We start from the raw sequence: 24,513 nt of genomic DNA on the forward strand, positions 1-24,513 counted from the left end.
TGCAGGTCTACAAACTTGTCCCTGATGCCCTTTGACAGCTTTTTGGTCTTGCCTATAATGATGGTGAGGTTTGAATGGAAGAAAGAGATTCTGTGGACAGGTGTCTTTTATACGCATAACGAGTTGTCATTTGGAGCACCTTCTTAAATTGACATGACTAATCTGTGTACCACATGAGCACATAGACAGTCTCTGGGAGCCAGAATTATTGTTGGTTGGTAGGGGATCAAATACTTATTTTACTCATTGAACTGCAACTCAATTTATAACATTTGTATCATGTGTTTTTTCTGGATTTTTGGTTGATATTCTGTCTCTATCATTTAAAATACACCTATCATTTCTGTGTAAGTGGACAGACCTACAGCATCTGCAGGGGATCAAATAATTATTTTCCCCACTGTATATGCAGTGCGGGAAACACAGAGAATCCTGAACATTCCTGCACCACTCTGTTCATGCGATCTACCATGGGTGTTAATGTTAAATTAATGACACCTCAAAACAGGTCGCAACATGCACTGCAATTGCATGAATCATACCCATTCTGTCTGATTTTGGTGTGACAAAAAAGATGCTTACACCTTTTTCGCTCAGATGTGGTGCGAAATGAACCCATACAAAATAACTGTGCTCAAATTGCACTGTAAAGAATGTGATTTGAACAGGAATGTAGTGCAATTCCTGTCCATACCACATGTGATTTCCTGCACTGCTATAGTGTGAACACAGGTTCAATCTTCCCCATAGTATATAGGTATGCTAAAAAATGTGGAATAGGGGATGCTCTAAGGAGGGCACAGGACTGAGAGATCCCTCAAATAGCTTATGTCTTTCCACACAAATGGTCACCAAAGTAGTTGATAAACTGCATATGTGAGGTTACCAGCAGAACACAAAATGTTCATAGGGCTTAAGGAAACACTGGAATTAGATAATAATTTTAGCTACACATGTAAGCTATATAAACATTTAGATGGAATACAATCAAAGCAGTAGCCATTTAACTTCTGTTTTTCAGTATTCACTTGAGAAGTAGTGCATATATTAGAGTGGAGCTGCAGATCAGAAGCTGGAACAATGTAGGAATCTGAAAGATCAAAAAACAAACATTAGTATCTAAATACTATCACAAAAAGAATTCAACTTTTCTTCTAAAACCGCTAGTCACCTGGCTGTTACGCTGACCCAGTGGCATCAAGACTTTGTGAGCCACAGACTTAAAGTGGAACTGCATTTGAGCAGCACACACCAAAAATGCCATTTAATTCATTTTTTATATCCAAAGCAAACTCCCCCATCCATTCATGTCTCCATGTTTTGTTTTGCTGAGAAATCACTTTGAAAAACACCCATCTAGCATTTTGCGGTCATTTTAAGTGAGGGCAAATTATTTACTTCCTGGAATCTGAAATCTATCTGCCCTTAGCTCAGGCATGTGGGCAGGAGGGTGTGCTTAGCTAAGAAAGCCCCTCCTCCCCTCCTGCAGGCATGGAAACCATGAAGTAAATGAAGAAATGTAAAAAAAAAGTTTAAAACAAGTAAATATAATATATGTTCCTATCTATTTATTAATGCTAGCAACATAAGGATTCAAAATAGGCAATGTTGATTGAGAGAGTGAAGTTCCGCTTTACATTAGCTATAGATGGATCGAATCTCGGCTAGTTCAGCCCAGACCAGTGGAGATTTTATCCATCCATGGGCTGGCTGGTTGTACTGAAGTCGATCCATCGATCGACTTAAGTAAAACCAACCTGATGGATTCTTTGCATGGGATCACTGTCGGTGGTTATAGGGAAGGCTCCACACCAGCAGAACATAATAGCGCTGTTGGAGAGATTCCCAAGGAAATGTAGAGGGGAATTGAAGGATTTTTCTTTGCTTCCACCAGTGGTGGAAGGAAAGAAAATTGTACAGTATAATCTATGGCTTGCCTTAGATGAATCACAAACAAAGGATTTCCCAGCACACTTACCATCCAGCCTGTCTAACAGTTTACATTAAAAACAGAGGGTTTTGTTTGCACACATTTGCAAATACATGCATAAGCATGTATTTAAAGACTTGCCCTCCTGTGGATTTAACCCGTTCCTGACCAGGCCAATTTTTGCATTACTGCGCTGCGTTACTTTAACTGACAAATGTGCAGTCATGCAACACTGCACCCAACTGAAATTTACGTCCTTTTTTTCCCACAAATTGAGCTTTCTTTCAGTGGTATTTGATGGCCTGTGTGTTTTTAATTTTTTTCACTATGAAAAAAAGACCAACAATTTTGAGAAAAAAACAATATTTTTTACTTTTTGCTATGAAACATGTCCAGTGAAAAAATGTTAAATATCTAATTTCGGCATAAATTTTGGCCAAAATGTATTCTGCTACATGTCTTGGTAAAAAAAATTCCCAATACATGTAAATTAATTGGTTTACATGAAAGTTATAGCGTTAACAAATGGCGATACAGATACTGGAATTGCGCTTTTTTTTTTTTTTTACTAGTAATGGCAGCAATCAGTGACTTATAGCGGAACTGCGGCGGGCATTCTGACACAGGTGAACAGAGTTGGTGTCACTGACATCCCCCCCACACACCAACAGTGAGCTGTGCTAAAAAAAACACTGACACTGTACTAATGGCACTGGGCAGGAAGGGGTTAACATGAGGGGCGATCAAAGGGTTAACTATGTGCTGGGTGTGTTTTACTATGGGGCCGTGTTTTTGTTCCTCACTGTAAGCACACTGCTTTGTATGGCTGTGCTGTGCAGTGTGCATGAGCTGACTGTAAACAAAACAGTTCTCCTCCCCATCGAAAATCCTCGGCAATCACCAGGCGCCAGCGAGTAATCACCAGCTGGGACCCAGTGATTGAAAGCCGCGTATGCCATTTGTTTGTACAGTTGGCTAATATGGATGCAGGGGCGCACTGGATGCCTTTGCTGTCATTTTGCTATAGCGGGGCCTTACATGTGTCCCTGTACCTTTAAGGAGAGATGGGCTCCTCCAGGCGCATCTGCTCTTATCCTATCTCGTGATATATGTGCTTCCACTGTGGAGGCTCTGGAAATTTTAGAGTTAGGTTTGCAGTATACAGAGGACCCTTGACGTGGGACTGTGGCTTACACATGTATTTGCAAATGTTTGCAAACAAAACCCTCTGTTTTTAACACAAACTGTTACACAGGGCCGAATTGGTTGTTTTGCAGGCTGGCTGGTAAGTGTTGCTGAGAAATGCTTTGTTTGTTTGCAATGTGCATTGCTCTTCCATGTGCAAATTACTTATAAGGCTGGTTATAGGTTGGGATGCTTGCCATTTTTTTTGTACAGTTGCCTTAGATGAAGTATGAAGATCAGGAGACCTGACTTTTCTCACCACATACCTCAAAGGGTCAGTGACTCAATGATTAAGCCAGAGACTAGTAGGTAACTACCTTTTATACTGAATATCTTACCACACCCATCATTTTGTTTAAAAATGAAAACTTTAAATCTTCAGATAGCTTAGTTAGAAGGTAAGTATATATTTTAACCCTTTCTTGATTCAAGATATAAAGGGTGGTTTTTGTACTTGTCCTTTAGGTATGTAATTTGTAGACCAACAAATATAACATCACATATTGAAAATTTTACCACAGGTCTGCTGCACAAAAATATGACAAAAATATAATTATACACTCAAATTAAAAACCATCACATTAAAATGTTTAAAACCATGAAGTATCCTATGTACCTATATATAATTATCTGATAACCAGAAATATATTGAATCTTCCAGAAATATATTGAATCTGAGAAGCTTGAGAAGGGAGTGCGCTTCCTCCCTCTAGTGGTTTAGCACATGCTCCAAAACATGTCGCTTTGCATGCTGATCTCCCCTACGTCATCACGCTGATGCCGACGTTCCAAGGTGCACTCCACACGCCATCTTCAGAGACTTCACATTCCAGCCGGCTTTCTGGTGACATCCACAGTCTCCCTTAGCACGGACGTGGCTATTGCAGCGAGGACATGGCTATTACTCCACTTACCTGAGCCTTCTAATTTTTTACACAATATGAGTGCTTTTACATTGTTTCCTAATAAAGGCTGTTACATACTGCACCTAGAGGTTCTTTTTTCTTCCCTAAGGCCTCATATACATTGCTGCTCCTAAACATGAGTTCAGAAGCTTTTGGTGTTTTTTTTTGCGAAAGCCCCTGAACTCAACTAAATAAAAGCCTATGGGTCCATGTACACATAGGCTTCTACCAGAGTTTAGGAGCAGCAGAGTTTAAGGGCAGTTAAACATTCCTCTTCTGAATGCAGAATAACCAGAATAAATTGGTTGGGTTTTGGTCTCGCGTATTTGGCCTCTTCTTTACCCTGTTTCAGCTGCTTATACGCAGAGAGGCCAAGTTTGCCTTACTACAGTGCCACATACTGGGTTTGTTACACCTTTCCCACCCTCCCTCCAGCTAGCTCTGGTCTACTTTGACAGGCAGTCCCATTTATCTCTACTTTCTCTGGTTTCTGGCCTTTTAGCTGCCCCCTTTACTTTTATTTCTGTTTCATAGGTGTAGCACTTCTTCCTTCAGTCGCTTCATCTTTTCACCTAGTCCCTCATTTTATTTTGGTTTCATTCTCTTCCACAGTGGTATCTACTGTACATGAGCTACAGATGGCAAACTCACATGGGTCTGAATCCCTGGGACGCCCCTAGTTCTCCACTCTCTGTAACTGACCATGTGTACTGAGTTATTACGATTATGTCAGTTTCTTCCTGACTACTAATGTCTTTGTTTTGCTGTCTCTCGCTTTTCTGTATGTTTACCTTCATTGCATGTACCACAGCTAGCCCCTGTGCAGGTGAATTTAATGCTTACCTGTTTTTCCAGTTAGGAACCAATATAGACTATTGAAATAGAAATGCTCCAATCATGTTTGATCTCCCATAGAGACCAAAATGTTTTTGGGTACTATTCTTGTGAAAAGTGTTCGGTATGTGCCATTAATGGGTGCAAAGATAGAAAGATTGAGTTTTTTTGCCTCTACTGTGACATCTAGAATATTTTCCATCAAATATTTTATTACCTGCACTACCGCTAATGTTGTTTATATGCCTATGTGGTCTTCAGTATGTTGGGAGGACCACACAGGCTTTGAATGTTCAGTTAGGTAAACACATTGGTAACATAGAGGGGTTTTAAAGGTCACAGCATACCTAGACATTACATGGCAGTGAATAATAATGATACTTCATATAATATAATTTTCGGCATAGACAAATTTGTCCCACACTGGAGGGGGAGTGCCATTAGGAGGGAGATTTACAAATTGGAAACTAAGTGGATTCACGCTGTTAAATTATATACTCACTATGACCTCAGTGTTGCCTGGGATGTGAATGCTTCCATTAATAATGCATGATAGTTGACTTTCTTTTTTTTTGCCTCTTTTTAGCTTCCTGGGTTAGTCTCCAAAATGCTTTTAGGCTGTTGGTTATAGATGTTTATAAGGTCAATCCTTTGGTCTTTTGAAATGGTATTGTTGTCCCCTTAAGAAATCTAGGGTGCTACTGACAGTGCTACTGACAGTGTATCTTTAAGTTTTTTTGTCTCTTTTTTTCTTATTTTAAATTTGTAGGTTTTCTGTAATATTAAAGTGTATCTTATCTAATTTTGATTGGATTGCCATATGAAATGTCCCTGCCTTTCCCACTGAATTGACTTGCCTTTTTTAGGTATTGGTTTGGATATGATGAACAATAATTTTTTGGCCCACAAGATGGTGCTCACTTGGCCCTTGCTTCTCCCTAATTCAGTTGGCTATGTGGCCTTATTTTTAGAATGATTTGTAATGATTTGGCTTGTAATGGTGTAGTAAAAGTCGGGCTTGAATTGCTGTGGTTAACATCAAGATAAGACTTGGTTGTCGATGAATTGTATGTGCAATGCAGTTTGAAACAAGGCTTGATTGTGACTATTCAGATATATAAAGCTGTGATGCAGCATGGCGCCCGTGCCCCAGAAGTCATTTATGACAAAACACGTAGGGCAGAGCTATGTGCTGACATCTTTCCATTACCAAAAGTGACGATGGATTTGCTTGGTTTACCAGCTGGATGAGGGAAATGGGGAAAAATATCATGCTGGATATCCATACTGATATGGACTGTGTAATGTGTTATAAACATAAGGATGCCCAAACGTTTGATTGAAATGAAAATTATCAACCAACAGAGGACTGAATTCATAGACACCCCTAAAATCAAAGTGAAAAAATTATGCAGCAGGCTAGTCCATTTTGCTGAAATTTCATTGCAGCAACTCAAAATAGTACTCAGTAGTTTGTACAGCCCCATGTGCTTGTATGCATGCCTGACAACATCAGGGCATGCTCCTACTGAGATGACAGATGGAGTCCGGGGGTATTTCCTCCTAGATCTGGACCAGTACATCACTGACCTCCTGAACAGTCTGAGGTGCAACCTGGTGGCATCAGATGGACTGAAACATGATATACCAGAGGTGTTCTGTTGGATTTAGGTCAGGCGAGCATGGGGGACATTCAATGGAATCAATTCCTTCATCCTCCAGGAACTGCCTGCATACTTTCACCACATGAGGCTGGGCATTGTCGTGCACCAGGAGGAACCCAGGACCCACTGCACCAGCCTAGGGTCTGACAATGGGTCCAAGGATTTCATTCCAATATCTAATTGCAGTCAGGGTGCCATTGTCTAGCCTATGGAGGTCTGTGCATCCCCCCATGGATATGCCTCCCCAGACCATCACAGACCCACCAACAAAACAGGCATGCTGAATGATATTACAGGCAGCATAACGTTCTTCACAGCTTCTCCAGATCCTTTCACGTCTGTCACATGTGCTCAGGGTGAACCTGCTTTCAACTGTGAAAAGCACAGGACACCAGTGGCAGACCTTCCAATTCTGCTGTTCAATGGCAAATACCAATCGCACTATATGGTGCCGGGCAATGAGCACAGGGCCCATTAGAGGACATCGGGCCCCCAGGCCACCCTCATGAAGTCTGTTCCTGGTTTGGTCAGAGACATTCACAACAGTGGCCTGATGGAGGTCATTTTGTAGGGCTCTGGTAGTGCTCATCCTGTTCCTCCTTGCACAAAGGAGCAAATACCGGTCCTGCTGATGGGTTAAGGACCTTCTACGGCCCTGTCCAGCTCAACTAGAGTAACTTCCTGTCTCCTTGAATCTCCTCCATGCTCTTGAGACTGGGAGACACAGCAAACCTTCTGGCAATGGCACATATTAATGTGCCATCCTGGAGAAGTTGGACTGCCTGTGCAGCCTCTGTAGGGTCAAGGTATCACCTCATGCTACCAGTAGTGACACTGACCCTAGCCAAATGCAAAACTAGTGAAAAACAGTCAGAAAGATGAGTAGGGAAAAAATGTCAGTAACCTTCACCTGTAAAACTATTCCTGTTTTGGGGGTTGGTCGTCTCATCATTGCCCATCTAGTGCACCTGTTGTTAATTTAATTAACACCAAAGCAGCTGAAACTGATTAACAACCCCCTCCACTACTTAACTGACCAGATCAATACCTGGTGTAGCAGTGTAGATGCTTGTAAGTGCATTTTTAGCTTAATAAATGTTTGGATGAAGGTTTTACACTATGTGGAATGTTTGCTTTCATATTCCTTCCTGAATGCTGCATGGATGGCGATGGGAGGAGAGCATTTATGAGGACATTCGATGTTATTGAATACCAGCAGATGTTATACAGTCCTGATGTATTCTTTATTCCATGAGCCTTGTATATCTTCTCGTTAGTTAAAGGGTCATTTACCATTGGTAAGCCTAATTGGTGATCTGTACCTCTGAGGTGGGGGCTTTGGAACACGGATTTTAAAGAACTGTGGTGTTGGAATATTGATCAACTCAACATTGCTTGTATGTTGGATTTAAACACGTATGAGTGGATGTTTTCTTTTACCATGTGGGCGTTATAGTAATTTAATTTGGACATTTGATGCATATTTATGCAATAGTATTTTTTTTATATTGATTGTCCATGAGTTTATTATATTTATTTATATATCTGTATTAACTGGTTTCACTTAATTAGCACAAATCACTATTGAATATTTTTAACTGGTTGTAAAGAGATAATGTTTCATGTGCAAAGAAGAGTTTCATCTGCTGACTATAAATAAGACAAAACTTTCATATGAAGTATTTCATATTTACCTGGGTGAAAAAAATAGACAAATTTTTTTAATTAATCCTGACTATAATGAGAAAAGAAAAATATTACGTGTGTCACTATGACAAAGTACATGCATTGATTTAAAGGGCAGTGTCCCATGCATTAAATTTGACAGGCATCAGTTCTGATAGCTTTGTAATCGGTCATTTTGATCATTTGGTCTTGCACAGGAAACAGCAGGGGTAATGTAAAGGCATGACAGGCTCCCATGCCTTGGCCTGCTGTATTCATTATACAGTTACATTTAAAAGTTTTAAATTATTTGCATCAAAGAGAACATTCTGCATTTGCTGGAGCCTGTTTACAAAAAAGGTTTCAGACCAGTGCGTGGCACAGCAGGATATTTGTGCTTCTTTTTGTGCTTCTTTATTTCCTCTTTCCACCACAAGGCACTTTTGCATGCAGACAGTAGCAGCGCTTGGGCCAGTAAGGGGATGAGTTGTTGAATGAAATCACAAGACTCTGTACTGCTCATTTAAAGGACAAATACTCTCCCTTTCCAAAGACCAGTAAGACCAGTAAGGGGATGCATTATTGAATGAAATCACAAGAATCCATATTGCTCAGTTAAAGGACAAACACTCTCCCTTTCTGAAGACCCTTAGAAGATTGACTGAGAAAGAATTAAGTAAAACATGTAGACTGATGTCTCCAGCAAAGGGTTCTAGTTTCCATGTTTGTAGAGATGATATTTAAAAATGAACATGGACAAAAGGTAAGAAACCTGTACAAGACAAAGCATTCATCACTTGTAGGTCACCCTGGAGACTAAATGAAGCTCTAGATTTTTGGCCGTATTTACACATCTATGACAAAACTTCTAACTGCTGGTTTATCAGAATTCACTTACCATGAGCTGGGAGCCTGCAGAATCTAGAGGTATGATGTCACTAAGCACATTCGTCCAAAATGTGTTGAATGACTGTACCACAGTGGCTCTAAAATATAAAATGAATATTGTTTTAATATCATATCATTCATAAGGGCTAATTCACACATGTGTGGTGACCAGCATTTTACTGCAAACCCCGAGCACTGCTAGGACACACAGAAAAAATGTTTTCTGTGTGTCCAATTCACACTGAAATGCTGCATGCTGGATTTTATCATAGCACACCATACAGGATCACAAGTCACTGTACAGCACCGCAGTGCATCACACTGCTGTACAGCGACATGAATGAAGTATCACTTTCAATAACATTTTGAAAAAAAAAAAGGAAGTTGTGTGATGCGCTGATTCACGCATAACACTGCCCCCTACTGTAGTCACTGCAGACAGCTGCTGGAGGGTAAAACATTTTGGTTTATTGTACCTCTCAGGCAGCTGTCCAGTCCAGCCTTTTTCAACCAGGGTGCCTTGAGGTTTCTTCAGGGGTGCCTTGACAAAATGCCTAAAAATTGCCCACAAATTGTATACAAGCCAGAGGTGGCTCAAGCCTGCCTTTTAGTTACACAAAGTCACAGGATTTCATTGTGCACCATTGTGGCCTTCTAACCACCTGCATCCCAACAACCAATAACACATCAGTTGATAAGGAGGATGTTGGTTGTCTGAACAGCATCTTTGTTTGACCCTCCCCTGCCTCTCTCTCTTTTAGAGTGATGGGGTAACATTAGCTGAGTGATGGAAAAAAAAAATGAAGAAGAGAAACACTGGAATACTAGTCAGTACCAGTTTGCAAAAGTATATGTGATTTGGATATAAATCACTTTAGGTGTCCTACAAGTGTGGATGTTTATGCATTATGTAAAACTGTTAGAATAGTTTTTTACATTTTAGAATAGGGTGCCTCGAGATTGTCCACAATTTTAAAGGGTGCCTTGACTGAAAAAAAGTTGAGAAACACTGGTGCAGTCATTGTAAAATTCACACTAATTCATTAAGCCCAGGTTCACACCGGTGACTTCAGGGGCGACATGCGATTTACAAATTGCACCTGAAGCCGTATCTAATGTATTTCTACAGCACTGCCTAAATCAGTGCGGTTTGAAGTAGCGCAATTTTTAAAAAAAGTTCCTGCACAACTTTTTTCCGATTTCATTGCGACATGCATTGACTTCTGTTTGTTGAATGAAGTTGCAGGAAAGTTTGGGAAAAAATACACCTTTTTAAATTTGACTGCACAAAAACACAATATAATAAAATTGTTTTGTAAAATGTAAAAGATGTTATGCCAAGTAACATGTGCAATGACAACAAACTACAGTACATACATTTTATTACCCATAGTCAACACTTTATAAGCCTTTACAGGTTACCACTTTAGATTTACACAGGAGGTCTGGTGATAGAATTACTGCTCTTGATCTGAAGTTTGCGGTGATACCTTACGTATGGTGTGATTGCTATTACGTACGGACTTACGCGCATGTTTGCTTTTGTGTGCTATCACAGGGGGGCTATTTTTACACTGTCCCTTTATATTTTTTTAACACTTTTATTGTTATCACAGGGAGTATAAATATCCTCTGTGATAGCAGGTCCTCTTTACTGAGAAATCTGGGGTCTATTAGACTCCTGATTGCTCCTCTGCCCTTCAAAGCTTCCGATCATACCAAAATCAGTATGAGCCTTTGTTTTTTTCAAACCACTAAGGGTTTGTTTACATCAGGCAAAACCGGAGGTGATGAAAGGCTCATTGCTCAGACCATAGAGATAATTGGAGTCATTCCTATCCCAGTTCTATGGTTCCGCCAGTTGAACACTAGAGTCTCCCAGCGGGATAGGAGAGCCACAGAAGGAGGTGGGAACGTTTCCTCTCCCTGCTTGTAAAGGTAATCCAGTGGCTTATTATCTGCTAGGATTGCTTTTACAGAAAACCAACTGCCGGCTGCAGGCATCATTCCGGTATAACCACTCAAAGTCCAGCGACGTACCAGTACATTGCCTGTCCCTAAAGTGGAACTTTACTCTCTTAACATAAAATATTTTTATCCTCTGCTGCTAGCATTATTAAATAGATAGGAAAGAATATCATATTGACTTGTTTTCAACTTTTTTTTTTCAGTTACTTCCTGGTTTCCAGGCCTAGGCAAATGATGTCATACATCCCTGGAGTCTTCAGAAGGGGAGGAGGGATTTTCTCAGGTAGGCACATCCTCCTTACTGCATGCCTGAGCTAAGGCAGATGGATTCCAGGAAATTACATGCCCTTACTCAAGATGGCCACAGCCAGAAATGCCAGGGTCTGTTTTTCCAAGGTGATTTCTCAGCCAAATAATGCATGGAGACATGAATGAGTGAGTATTAAAAATTAATTACATAGCATTTTTGGTTTGTGGTGCTGAAATTCAGTGTAGTTCCGCTTTACATGGCTAAAAAGGGGGAAAAACGTATTCGTAATTATATATATATATATACATATATATATATATATAGCCTTTCATTTCTATTGTAAACTGAATAGGTTGTTTTACAAGGTGAGGGTTTACATATACTTTCAGGAATGCAAACTTGCTAAACATCATCTCTCAGGGAAACTCTACACTTCTTTAAGTTAGTCTGGTAAATATGTGAGACTAGAGCTCCATCTGCTGGGCAGAAAATGTAAATATGAAATATCTGTATGTAGTATTTCCAGGTGACTTGACTAAATGAAAAAGAAAAATATACTGTATAGTAATATTATTATTATATAATATTTAACATAGTTAAAATGTATATAAAACACCAGGCGAGAGGAAGATGTCCCTTCTTTAAATCATTTATTAGCATGGCTTGTATGGGCTCTGTATGGCGCACATTACCTGCTGGCTACAAGTAGTAATTATCCAGTATTTAAAATGTTTGTCATAACCAGGACATTTTTGGTTTTGTAGTAGGGAAGGATCAGAATCTCTGTGAGGTTATTACCGCTCCCTGGGTCCCTTACAATAAGATTCACTCTCTCTAATTGTCCTGCTGACCAGTGTCATACAAAAAACAAAACGTTATGGGAAATCCCAAATTTTTCAGGCATCACTTAAACAAGAGGCAAAGGTAAATCTTTTAGTGAGAATACCTTTTCTGGTGATAACTGTCTAAAAGGGGAAACTTCCTCACTTCACTTTCTGCTGCTCTCCTGGGACCAGAAATGAAGTAAAAAGTAAAATCTCTCCAACTGGACAAATATAGTGTAATGCCCTCTAGCTTAGCCAGAGAGAGTTTGTTGTTTTTATTTTTTTAGACAGAGGCTGAGTAGCAGCCTGGGGTGAGTCAGCCTGTGAGTGAGGCAATTAGTTCACCTCAGGACAGGTTGGGAGGCTCTAACAGGTCAGAGCTTTTGCATCCCTCCCACCCTTCCAGAAATATAGAGAACTTTCTGGAAGAGGGGCAGAGGAAAGGGGGAGGCCCGTATCTGCATGTGTGAGGGACTTTCATCAATACCTTGGCAGGCAGGAGGCTGGGCATGGTAACCAGGGCAATCCTTAAAAGTGGCAGAGCCTGTGCAGAAGGACAGTGTTGGGTAGAAGATGGAGTGAGAGGCTGGAGTGTAGAGCCTGGGAGGGGGCCAATGGTAGGGGCCTATCTACAGGGAGGTGCTGTCCAAAGGAGGACAATCCTGAGCAGCAGGGAAGGAGCCAGAACAGCGAAAGGCCTGAAGGCAGCAACCAACCCACTGAGCTATCAGGAGAGGACAGTGTGGGTATTCTTACACCCCTTGGGCCAGATATGGAGAGAGGACAGTCAGTTAGAAAACCTAACTAGCTTCTCATCTGGGGCTGCTGTGCTAAATTGGCAGTTTTTGGGCCCCTTGCCCAGGGAATACTCTCCATTCAACTGGGTGAAAACGAGGATTCATTTGGGGTCTGAGGAGATACACCAGAGTACTGGAATGCTCTTAAAGGAGAGACTATTTTGTCCACATTGGTACATAGTTGCTAAGGAGTTTGTCCTCAAGTTTGCAGTTTCCTTGGGCATCCCATACTCCCCTCAACCTCGACTCTAAGTGCAAAGTGTGGAAGAAAGTGCGTGTTGCCTGGCTGTGCAGGGCTTTAGGGGGACACAAAACTCAGCGACCCCTAAGGGGGTAGTACTACACAGAGTAAACCAAAGTTACAAGAATTTTAACACTTCTCTTCAAATTTGAAAGGAAAGTTTTAGCTATACATACACTTTAATATTTACCTTATATATAAAAAGGAAGAATTTGGAGAAAAAAATTATTTAAAATTTTAAACCAAATATAATTAAGAAAACATAGCTATACATCATTACCTGAACTGTATATCAGTTTTTGCTTTTGGGGGTAACCAGATGGCCTGTACACTGGATTTAAAGCTGCTTGATGTGTGACTCACTGCGCTCTGTAGAAATATTATATAATATCAAAAATATTCATTGGATAAGAACCATAAAAAAGTAAAGCATCATATTTGTTCTCATCAAGTATGACGCTGAACAGTAACTCAAGTCAGAGCATATGTTTTGTCAGCTTGGGTAACCTATAGAATATCCAGCCATAAGCCATGGTGGATGATAGGACCCTCATATGTATTTCGCTCTATTTTGCCCACAAGGCAATTTTATGACAGTAGAAAGAAATTTCCCCTTTCATTCCAATTTTGGAAGGGATTAGTGAATATTACATACCCATTTTATGGAGCCACATATTATAAAGCTGAAAAAGATCGAAAAGGCTTGGGGCAGTTGGATCTCCTTGTCAGAAACAAGTGGATTGTCCCAAATGGACGTTTGTTTATGTGGTGCAAGGCTTGGACCAAGCTACTGTTCAGCTACTACTGTATCCTGCCATGATGAGGGTGGTAATACTCTATTGGTGGGACCTGTATTTTCACCAAGGATATATACTCCTGTCTATCTATACACCAGTATTTTACACCATTACTGCACCATGTACCATCAGGGGAAGGGGGGGGGGTTGCTATTACACAGAGAACATTGGATTGGGGGGAGGGTTGTTAGGTGTGTGGTAGTGTAGTTTTTGAATTTTTTTTTTCTTTTTAGGTTTTAGGTTTTTTTATACTATGTAATATTTGTGAAAATCAATAAAACTGCATAAAAAAGGTAATAAAAGTCCACCACCTATAACATTGCCTGCATAAGATAGTGCTACATTTGAAACTGCTTCTACAGTGAGTGAGCAGCTCTTCAGTGCCATTCCTATGTAAAAAGACAGTGCCTTATGTTGCTAAAGTGTCTTTCCAAATACATGTGACTGTATAAATGGATTAGCACACTGACGGCCAAATTCTGGAAGGGCTACTGGGTGTAAACATTTACCAATGAAACATTGGCAAGTAACATACACTCACCGGCCACTTTATTAGGTACACCTGTTCAATTGCTTGGTAACACAAATTGCTAATCAGCCAATCACATGGCAGGAACATGGCAGCAACTCAACGCATTTAGGCATCTAGACGTGGTGAAGACGACTTGCTGAAGTTCAAACTGAGCATCAGAATGGGGAAGAAAGGGGACTTAGGTGACTTTCAATGTGACATCGTTGTTGGTGCAGATGGACTAGTCTGAGTATTTCAAAAACTGCTGATCTACTGGGATTTTCATGCACAACCATCTCTAGGGTTTACAGAGAATGGTAAAAAAAAAAGAGAAAATACCCAGTGAGCGGCAGTTGTGTGGAAAAAAATGTCTTGTTCATGTCAGAGGAGCATGGGCAGACTGATACGAGATGATAGAATGGCAACAGTAACTCAAATAACCACTCGTTACAACCAAGGTATGCAGAATACCATCTCTAAATGCACAATGGATTGAACCTAGAAGCAGCTAAGAACAGGAAATAAAGACTACAACTCGCGCAGGCTCACCAAAATTGGACAATAGAAGATTGGAAAAACGTTGCCTGGTCTGATGAGTCTCAATTTCAGTTGCGACATTCAGATGGTAGGATCAGAATTTGGCGTAAACAATGAAACATGAAAGCATGAATCCATCCTGCCTTGTATCAATGGTTCAGGCTGGTGGTGGTAGTGTAATGATGTGGGGAATATTTTCTTGGCACTAGCAAGCTGCACCTAATAAAGTGGCCGATGAGTGTATATTGCTGCTTATGAGTCGTTAGATGTTGTGGCTGTATTGGCTTTTTTCCCATTATTCTGACTTGTAATCTTGCAAATAACACACTTCTGTCCCTTCATGGCTACACTTTTTTTTATCCACAGGGAGCCGTGGATGGCACAGTCTGAACGTCAAACATGTTCATCACCACTTACCTCCGACCCTGATGTGTAAAGTATCAAGTAACATTGATACTTTAATGTAACCAAAACTCCCAAGGTTGTTCTGAACTCGCAGTCAAGTATTCCTCATTATTCCAACTTTTTCTGTTTAGAGATGCCAGGCCACTTTGCTGTCAGCCATTCCAGACAGCCCATAGTTGTGAATCTTCTACACTAATATTTATATTCCAAAGGATGCAAAAGATAGTTGTTTTCCAGGCTACATAATACATGTATTTAAAACTGAGCAATCTTTTTATCTATCTAATCTATCTATCTATCTATCTATCTATCTATCTATCTATCTATCTATCTATCTACAATGGCTGGTAAAATTGTGTATATGTATATAATATGCCTCAGATAGCTGCCTCACCTATAAATGGTGAGGGGCTCCAGAGTTGGTGACTTATATGGAGAAAATAAACTTTTTGATTTCTCAGAATCTTAATGTGTCCTGGTATTGGTCCTGAAGCCCTGATTCTCAGGGCTTGCTCTTGCTCCCTCTGCTGTGGAAGCCTGCTGCTGGGTGAGAAGGTTGACTCCTGAAAAAAACACTAAAAAGTGCAAGAGCTGCTTGTATGTTTTTGGGGAACCCATTAAGGGGCATTCTGTTAGTCAGGAACTGACATGAGTTTCATTGTCATTAATATGCAGGATTTATATAGCGCCAACAGTTTGTGCAACATTTAACAAAATGGATGGAGACAGTACAATTACAGTACAATTCAATAGAAGAGGGATCAGGGGGCCTTGCTGGTCTTGGATGGATATGCATTTATGCTGTGCACTTGCTATGCAAGCCCTCCTGCATTGAAACTGTGTTTGTTTGTTGCCTTGCTGAATTAAAATGCAGGACAAACCTACATGGACTGTTTCCAGATGTCTCTGTTTTGTGCATGGTTTACCCATGCCAATATCAACTGAGTATGCCTAATATATATATTGTGACAGTGTGGCAATCTGTCACCCAGGATTCTCAACAAGGCAGGTTGAGGGGCTCCAGGGTAAGTGTTTGATACGGAGGAAAGTGGCTTTTCACTTTCCTCCTTTGTTTGTAAGGTCTGTTTTGGGATCTGGAGCCTGGAGATTTCAAAGAGATCTGGGAGGGATGAAATCTCCAATCCTGGGACTAGGTTTTGGGAATGGCCAGGAGACTGATAGCACAGGTGTGTGCAGGCCTTTTCATAGAGTCAGGACCAGGGTTCTGGGCTCCACCCCGGCAGATAGGAGTCAGGAGGGCTCCACCCCGGCAGATAGGAGTCAGAAGGGCTCCACCCCGGCAGACAGGAGTCAGGTGGGCTTCACCTAGGAGAGGTGGAAGCCAAAAGCAGCAAGGAGCTGCTAGAGACTAGCTGTGTGCTAGTGGCCAGCTGTGTGCGAGAGCCATGTTTTTGAAAGAGTCTGCAGGAGACAGGAGTAAGCCTGAAGAGCAAGGCCAGTGGAAGATTGTGTATATCTGAGAGAGCCAGGAGGCTGAATTTTGTTTATATGTGGATGATAGATACCCCTGTGTGGGAAACTTCTGATGTTTTGAACTTTCATTTAAATAAAAGTGGGCTAAAAAGGCCTTAAAAAAAGAAAGCGAGTTGCTGTGTGTGTTTAACCAAGCTCTACCATTTTGAAGCGAGTTCCCACAATATATTAAGAGATGTACAGGAGAGGTTATATTAGACTCACTGCAGGTGTGGAGCATGTAAGGGTTTGTATATCCGAGCTATTGACCACAAAAGTGCCTAGGCCAGTGTCACCATTAGGAGCACGGGCCTGAATCATGAAACCTTTGAAGTCTGTTCCACTTTGTTCTTTGTGGAGAGTAACTGCAAGAGAAAATAAAGCATGTGACTTGCATGTGAGCTTAATTGGCAAATCAAAATTTGTATCCACTTTTACTGATTTGTTGGCCACATTACGTTATGTTGAGTTTTACAGCAGACATTTATTTTTAATATGGGGTGTTTTTGTCTTCTTTAGCTCACCTTACCATAAGGTGTATACTAGTTGTTCCATTTTAAAATGTACCTAAACCCAGAAAGAAAAATGTAATACTGCTGCTTACAGGTTCAGATGTTGTGGCTGTATCAGGTTTTTTTCCTTTTATTCCTGAAAAAGAACACACTTCTTGTCACTTCATGGCTACACTTTTTCATCCACTGTATCTATGGAGGGAGCCATGGTTGTCACACAGGCTGGACTTCAAACTTCTTCTTCACCAGTACGTGGTGGATTGATGGAGCAATTAGTTTACACAATCACAATATGCTATTTGTGCTTTCTTGTAAGCTTACAGATATTTGATGTACTTGCTGCAAATGTTCTTAGCATAAATAAAAAAATGACTTTTTAAATAGATCGGTAAGCTGCAATCTAATACATTTTTATTTTTGGGTTTAGATACAGTTTAATATAGCACTACAAAATGGTGGCTTTAGATACACTTTGAATAGTTACCTTCATATCAAGCAAGTTGTTTTATGTATACAGTACAACAGTTATTCATTGTGCACCCGTCTATGTGCAGATATGATGGTAGTACTTAGCTTAAAGCAAAATAAACATGAAAAACACATATGGTAGATGTTTCACATGCCAAATGATTTATATTTTTGTCCATCCATTCCTAAGATTTGCACATTTACATTATTTTAACCCCTCACACTGGTGTCACAGACCAAACTGAATATTCTCAAGAGAGCAAAAGCTATTTGTTCTCAGATTCCCTACCTGACCAGAGTAGGTAGGGAGTTGGGATAAGTTACTCATTCAGTGGTGTATTTTTATTTAAGATTTCTCATCTAATCATCTAAGAATAGACAAGTAAACATGTGAAAAGTAGTCTAGAGTTCCACCTACTGGAGGAAAATGTAAATGTTATATATCATTTAATATAATGAATACCGGTATATTTTTAGTTTGAACATAATTAAAAAAGTATATGTAAAAAAAGATACATTCCTTTTAATATTAGAGTATAATATTTCTTTTGAAAGACAGATTTATGTTATCTTTGTTAAATAGTTCCATTTTAAGCTTGTGTACTTACCTAAGAATGCAAATTTTCCAGTATAGTTGGTACTTGTTAAAGTCAGGCTATATGGAGCGAAAGTGGTTTGAGGTGGCTGTTGGTGACCAGGAATCATTGTTGTGCAAGAGACTTCCACTTTTCCATGAGAAAAGGCAAAAATAAACGTTGGGAAGATGGTAATCAACAGGAAGATGTACTTTAATGATACCTCCATCTTTGCTGTGCCTCTGATATAGAAAAATATTCATTATAAAGAAATACAGTTGCTCTATATATGCAACTCAGTTTTGAGACATGGTGACTGCATTTAATGTCACTTTTATGCTTAAGGATTAATTAATAAATAGCAAAGTAGAACAGAAAGTAGGAGAAAAACGAATGCAACCATTTGACAAGAATATAGAAAGACTCTCTGATTTTAAGTGATTCACCCCATCAATTTACTATGAGATGATTGTGCTTTAGTAACATTATGCAAATCATCCTAATAACTGCTTATAAACTACTGAATGGGGCCTATGTGTACTGCCTCTGCCTGACCTATGTATTGGCTATTCTCAACTATTAACTGCCCTCTGTACTGTCTATTCCCAGCCTCAACAGCTGCCTTCTGTATTGCCCCACCATCAACTGCCCTCCTCTATACTGCCTGATCCTACCATCGACTTCCCTCCTCTGTACTGCTTGTCCTCCCTATCATCAATTGCTCCCAGAAAGAGGGACCAACTCATGATCTTGCACACAGGTCCCTTGCATTTAGAAAATTCCCCTGGTCATCACTCTAAGCTCAGGGCTTACATGCTTACAGTAAAGGAGAGCATAAGGATGTATTTCTTTACAGCAGTGTAGTGTTTTGGACGCCCATGATCAGTAGCAAAGCCGATTTGCTACAAATACAGTATAACTCAAGTGTATCAGTTTGCTAATTCCTTATGGTGAATGTGTCTTGGCAAATATTTGCAATCAGAAAGCAAATACAGATGTTGACAAATCATTTTTCGGAGTGAAACATTATAACTAAGGTACTTCCGGGGCAAATATTCAATGGCATATTTATGGATCTGTAGTAAACCCAGATAAAACCATTTTCTCATGCATAACAATATATAATAAGCAATGACATAGGGTTATAGAACAGACAGACCGACTTAATTGCATATACTACTATGGTATGGGGTAAAAAATGTCTTATAACAAAATAAACATTTAGAACTCTATTGTTTACAATATGGCAATACTAAAGTACAATTAATTCATCCACATTTAAAAAATATTATAACATACTGACCTTGCAGATCTTGATCTGTGTGTGAACGCTCTTACTTAGACTTCTGTCTAATATATTTTAGCTGCTTCTCCTTTGCCACTCTCCACCCTCTGGAAATCACCTTTTAATGCAGAGTCATTTTGGTGTGAGAATTTTCATTGAGAAATGCACCATCTTTCATATATTGCTTAATGCTTGTTTTCCTGTCTTACATTAATCACTGAACAAAGATAAGGAGGTATTATACATATGAGCCCCGAGTTCAGACTTGCTATTAGCTAATAAAAAAGTTAGTGATCTTCAGCATTAACAGATGAAGTGTAGGTGTACAGACAAGGCTGTGTATAAAGTGGATGCTCTATTGTGCTATGCTGTCTTCTGCTCCCTGGGACACATTATCTTACACATAATGACTTATTTCTATTAACCGTAAATAATAGTTCTCTTAAATAGTTCTTAGCAGATGTAAATGCAGGCCAAATATCTCTTGATTTCTGTAGCTTTAGACACTTTTAAATAACAAATGTTCTATATTTTTGACATCATGCCTCACTCCTGTGCCTACACAGTGTTCTCTGACATTTTTTTTGTGCAAAGTTTCTTACCTGGAGATCTTGACAGCAGCAAATTCAGTTAAAAACTGACAATGCTAAATCACTTTGGTTGCAGCATTGTCAGCCTGCTGCGCAGGTATCTTGAGTTGATAGTTGGGCTGCCCATCTAAAAAAACCTAATAAACAGCTCAACAAACAATAGAAGGAGTGCGCATGGCATGCTGCCAACACAACTGCAGACTGCAATACAGTTGGTTAGCACTGTCACCTGCAACATGAAGTGTTCTTACTGGCAGGATTTCCATGAAAAAAACTTTACAATAGACTCAAAAATTATTTGTTTTAGAAAACTGTGTTCAGTGAGACATAATGCCAAACATACCAAAAATAGGTTTTATGTTAATGTAGAGCTATCTCCTCAGGAACTGCTATTATAATTGGGTCCTCTGTTTGTCAGTAGGCCCTACATGGAGCCCCACGCCTGCTGACACCACTCAGTTACCTTGACCATGGAGTCTGTCAGCTGTCACAGGAAAAATAAGCACACACTGTTATTATATAAATTATTAGATTGTATTAACAGCAATAAAGAGAAGGGTAGGGAATTCAACAGTTAACAAGGGTTAAATAGTAAACTAAACAAATCAGCACAGGAACAATTCATTACAGTACAACACTCTTTAGGTGTGCCTATTCATCCTGCAGGACTGAAGAGAGAAACATTAGCCCTCAGACTAAAAGATTACTCCCCAAGTGAAAGAGTAACAAGAATACTAAGAATAGCAAACTTGTGGGCCATCAGTCAGAAGGGTCTAGGTTTAAGCAATAGGAAGCTTGTTAAACCTCTTGCACACTAATACTTCTAAAAAAGCTAGTCCCCGAGCACAACAAACTGTAAGGTGTGCTTCTGCCAGCTTAGTTGGGGCCCTTATGTTGGTGTGTAGTGAAGGGTGCATTCCCTTTAATAGGTGAAGAAACAGGATAATCCTTTTTAAGAGGCAAAGTTACATAGTTAGTCTGGCTGAAAAAAGACAAAAGTCCATCCAGTTAAAAAAAAAGTAATATTCCTACACCCACCGTTGCTTTAGAAACAGCAGCTTGGCATTGCATGCCATTATTAAGCCTGTGATCTACCAGAACTCAAAGATCCTTCTTCACCATTGGTTCCCCCAGTTGTACCCCTCCTTATTATGTATGATGCATGTATATTCTTAGCCCCCAAGTGCATAACCTTACATTTATCAACATTAAACCTAATTTGCCACATAGTTGCCCAATTAAACAGTGCATTGAGGTCAGCTTGTAAATTGGAGACATCCTGTAAGGACGTTATTCCACTGCACAGCTTGGTGTCATCTGCAAAGACTGAAATGGGATTTATAATCCCAGACCCTATATCATTTATAAATATATTAAAAAGTAAGGGTCCCAACACTGAACCTTGGGGTACACCACTGACAACCCTAGACCATTCAGAGTATGAATCATTAACCACTATTCTCTGAATACGATCTTTTAGCCAGTTTTCTATCCATTTACATACGGATTTTTCCAAGCCTGTAGACTTTACCTTACACATTAGCCGTCTGTGGGGAACTGTGTCAAACGCTTTTGCAAAATCCAAGTATACTACGTCCACCGCCACCCCTCTGTCCAAGGTTTTGCTCCCCACCTCATAAAAAGAAATCAGATTTGTTTGACAATTTCTGTCTTTCATAAATCCATGGTGTCTGTTGCTTAAAATATTTTTTCCAGCAAGAACTCATCTATGTGGTCTTTTATTAAACTTTCCAGTATCTTCCCAACTATAGAAGTTAAACTAACAGATCTATAATTACTTGGTAAAGATTTTGACCCCTTTTTAAATATTGGCATCACATTGGCCTTACGCCAATCCAGTGGTACTATGCCAGTCATTAAAGAGTCCCTATAAATTAGAAACAATGGCTTTGAAATGACAGAGCTCAATTCTTTAAGGACCCGTGGGTGTATGCCATCTGGTCCAGGTGCTTTATTCACCTTTATACTGTCTAAATATTTTTAGACCATATCAATTGTGAGCCAATGTGGATCATCTGGAGCTGTGTCAATACCATGCCCATTACTGACAAGAGCTCCCCCATGCTCCTTTGTATACACAGAGCTGAAGAAGGTATTTAATAAATTTGCCTTCTCTTTGTCCCCAGTCACCCACTCTAGATTATTTTGTAAAGGGCCTACATGCTCAGACCGAACCTGTTTACTATTAATATATTTAAAGAATTTTTGGGGGTTGGTCCTGCTATCTTTTGCAATCTGTTGTTCGTTTTCAATTTTTCCATCCTTTATTTCCTTTTTGCATATTCTGCTGGGGAGTCCTGAGCCCATGGACAAGGTCAGTGTGGGGGCAATGATGGGGGCAACTGAAAATCGAAGGAGAGGGTTGATGGGGCCTATGTGCACTGCCTCTGCCTGACCTATGTATTGCCTATTTGCAATTATTAACTGCCCTCTGTACTGTCTATCCCCACCCTCAACAGCTGCCTTCTGTACTGCCCCCACCATCAACTGCCCTCCTCTATACCTCCTGATCCCACCATCAACTTCCCTTCTCTGTACTGCTTGCCCTCCCTATCATCAATTGCTCCCAGAAAGATCATGATCTTGCGCACAGGTCCATTGCATATAGAAAATGCCCCTGTTCATCACTCTAATCTCAGAGCTTACATACTTACAGTAAAGGAGAGCATAAGGATGTATTTCTTTACAGCAGTGTAGTGTTTCGGACGCCCATGATCAGTAGCAAAGCTGATTTGCTACAAATACAGTAAAACTCAAGTGTATCAGTTTGCTAATTTCTTATGGTGAATGTGTCTTGGCAAATATTTGCAATCAGAAAGCAAATACAGATGTTGACAAATTTTTCGGAGTGAAACACGATAGCTAAGGTACTTCTAGGGCAAATATTCAATGGCATATTTATGGATCTGTTGTAAACCCAGATAAAACCATTTTCTCATGCATAACAGTATATATTAAGCAATGACCTAGGGTTATAGAACAGACAGACTTAATTGCATATACTACTATGGTATGGGGTAACAATGTCTTATAACAAAATAAACATTTAGTACTCTATTGTTTACAATATGGAAATACTAAAATATTATAAATATTATAACATACTGACCTTGCAGATCTTGATCTATGTGTGAACACTCTTACTTAGACTGCTGTCTATTATATTTTAGCTGCTTCTCCTTTTCCACTCTCCACCCTCTGGAAATCACATGTTGAAACAGAGTCATTTTGGTGTGAGAATTTTCACTGAGAAATGCACCATCTTGCATATATTACTTAATGCTTGTTATCCTGTCTTACATTAATCACTGAACAAAGATCAGGATGTATTATACATATGAGCCCCGAGTTCAGACTTGCTATTAGCTAATAAAAAAGTTAGTGATCTGCAGCATTAACAGATGAAGTGTAGGTGTACAGACAAGGCTGTGTATAAAGTGTATGCTCTATTGTGCTATGCTGTCTTCTGCTCCCTGGGAGTTGTACATTTTATTATACACATTAGCTTACACATAATGACTTTTTTCTATAAACCGTAAAATAGTTGTTAGCACAGTGGTTCTCAACCTTTCTAACGCCGCGACCCCTTAATACAGTTCCTCATGTTGTGGTGACCCCCAACCATAAAATTATTTTCGTTGCTACTTCAGAACTGTAATTTTGCAGTGGGAGGAATAGTGCCACATCATTGGTATCAGTGGGAGGAATAGTGCCCCATCATTGGTATCAGTGGGAGGAATAGTGCCCCATCATTGGTATCAGTGGGAGGAATAGTGTCCCATCGTTGGTATCAGTGGGAGGAATAGTGCCCCATCATTGGTATCAGTGGGAGGACTAGCGCCCCATCACTGATGTCAGTGGGAGGAATAGTGTCCCATCGTTGGTATCAGTGGGAGGAATAGTGTCCCGCCATTGGTGTCAGTGGGAGGAATAGTGCCCCATCATTGGTATCAGTGGGAGGAATAGTGCCCCATCATTGGTATCAGTGGGAGGACTAGCGCCCCATCACTGATGTCATTGGGAGGAATAGTGTCCCATCGTTGGTATCAGTGGGAGGAATAGTGCTCCATCGTTGGTGTCAGTGGGAGGAATAGTGCCCCATCATTGGTGTCAGTGGGAGGAATAGTGCCCCATCATTGGTGTCAGTGGGGGGAATAGTGTCCCATCATTGGTGTCAGTGGGAGGAAT

The 24,513-nt window shown here is 40.1% G+C and overlaps 1 protein-coding gene across 2 annotated transcripts; it reads right to left on the reverse strand.

Moving 5' to 3' along the window:
* Window positions 1–305: 305 nt before the first annotated feature.
* Window positions 306–23,547, reverse strand: LOC149467554 (ferric reductase 1-like). 2 transcript variants are annotated; one of them, XM_089671515.1, is made up of 7 exons: window positions 23,435–23,547; window positions 19,733–19,832; window positions 18,463–18,671; window positions 17,100–17,239; window positions 13,432–13,520; window positions 9,082–9,169; window positions 306–1,090 (listed from the first exon to the last, which is right to left on the reverse strand). In XM_089671515.1, exons 3-7 carry the CDS (start codon window positions 18,656–18,658, stop codon window positions 1,025–1,027), a joined length of 579 nt encoding a protein of 192 aa, XP_089527641.1. In that variant the 5' UTR covers window positions 18,659–18,671; window positions 19,733–19,832; window positions 23,435–23,547; the 3' UTR covers window positions 306–1,024. The 2 variants fall into 2 exon arrangements, with proteins under 2 accessions (XP_089527641.1, XP_089527642.1); XM_089671516.1 differs by having other exon boundaries at window positions 19,729–19,832.
* Window positions 23,548–24,513: the final 966 nt, after the last annotated feature.

This window comes from Staurois parvus, unplaced genomic scaffold (genome assembly GCF_062004578.1).
Source record: "Staurois parvus isolate SC_StPar_1 unplaced genomic scaffold, SC_StPar_1.0 ptg000106l, whole genome shotgun sequence".
NCBI lineage: Eukaryota > Metazoa > Chordata > Amphibia > Anura > Ranidae > Staurois > Staurois parvus.

Excerpts from the sequence above, each read along its gene's own strand:
- LOC149467554 (XM_089671515.1), bottom strand. The coding sequence starts at position 18,658 with ATGGAGGTATCATTAAAGTACATCTTCCTGTTGATTACCATCTTCCCA. Across the intron at positions 17,240-18,462 it reads TGGAAAATTTGCATTCTTAG|TTACTCTCCACAAAGAACAA; the intron begins GTAAGTACACAA and ends TTTCTCTTGCAG. Across the intron at positions 9,170-13,431 it reads AAAACTGATATACAGTTCAG|AGCCACTGTGGTACAGTCAT; the intron begins GTAATGATGTAT and ends TTTATATTTTAG.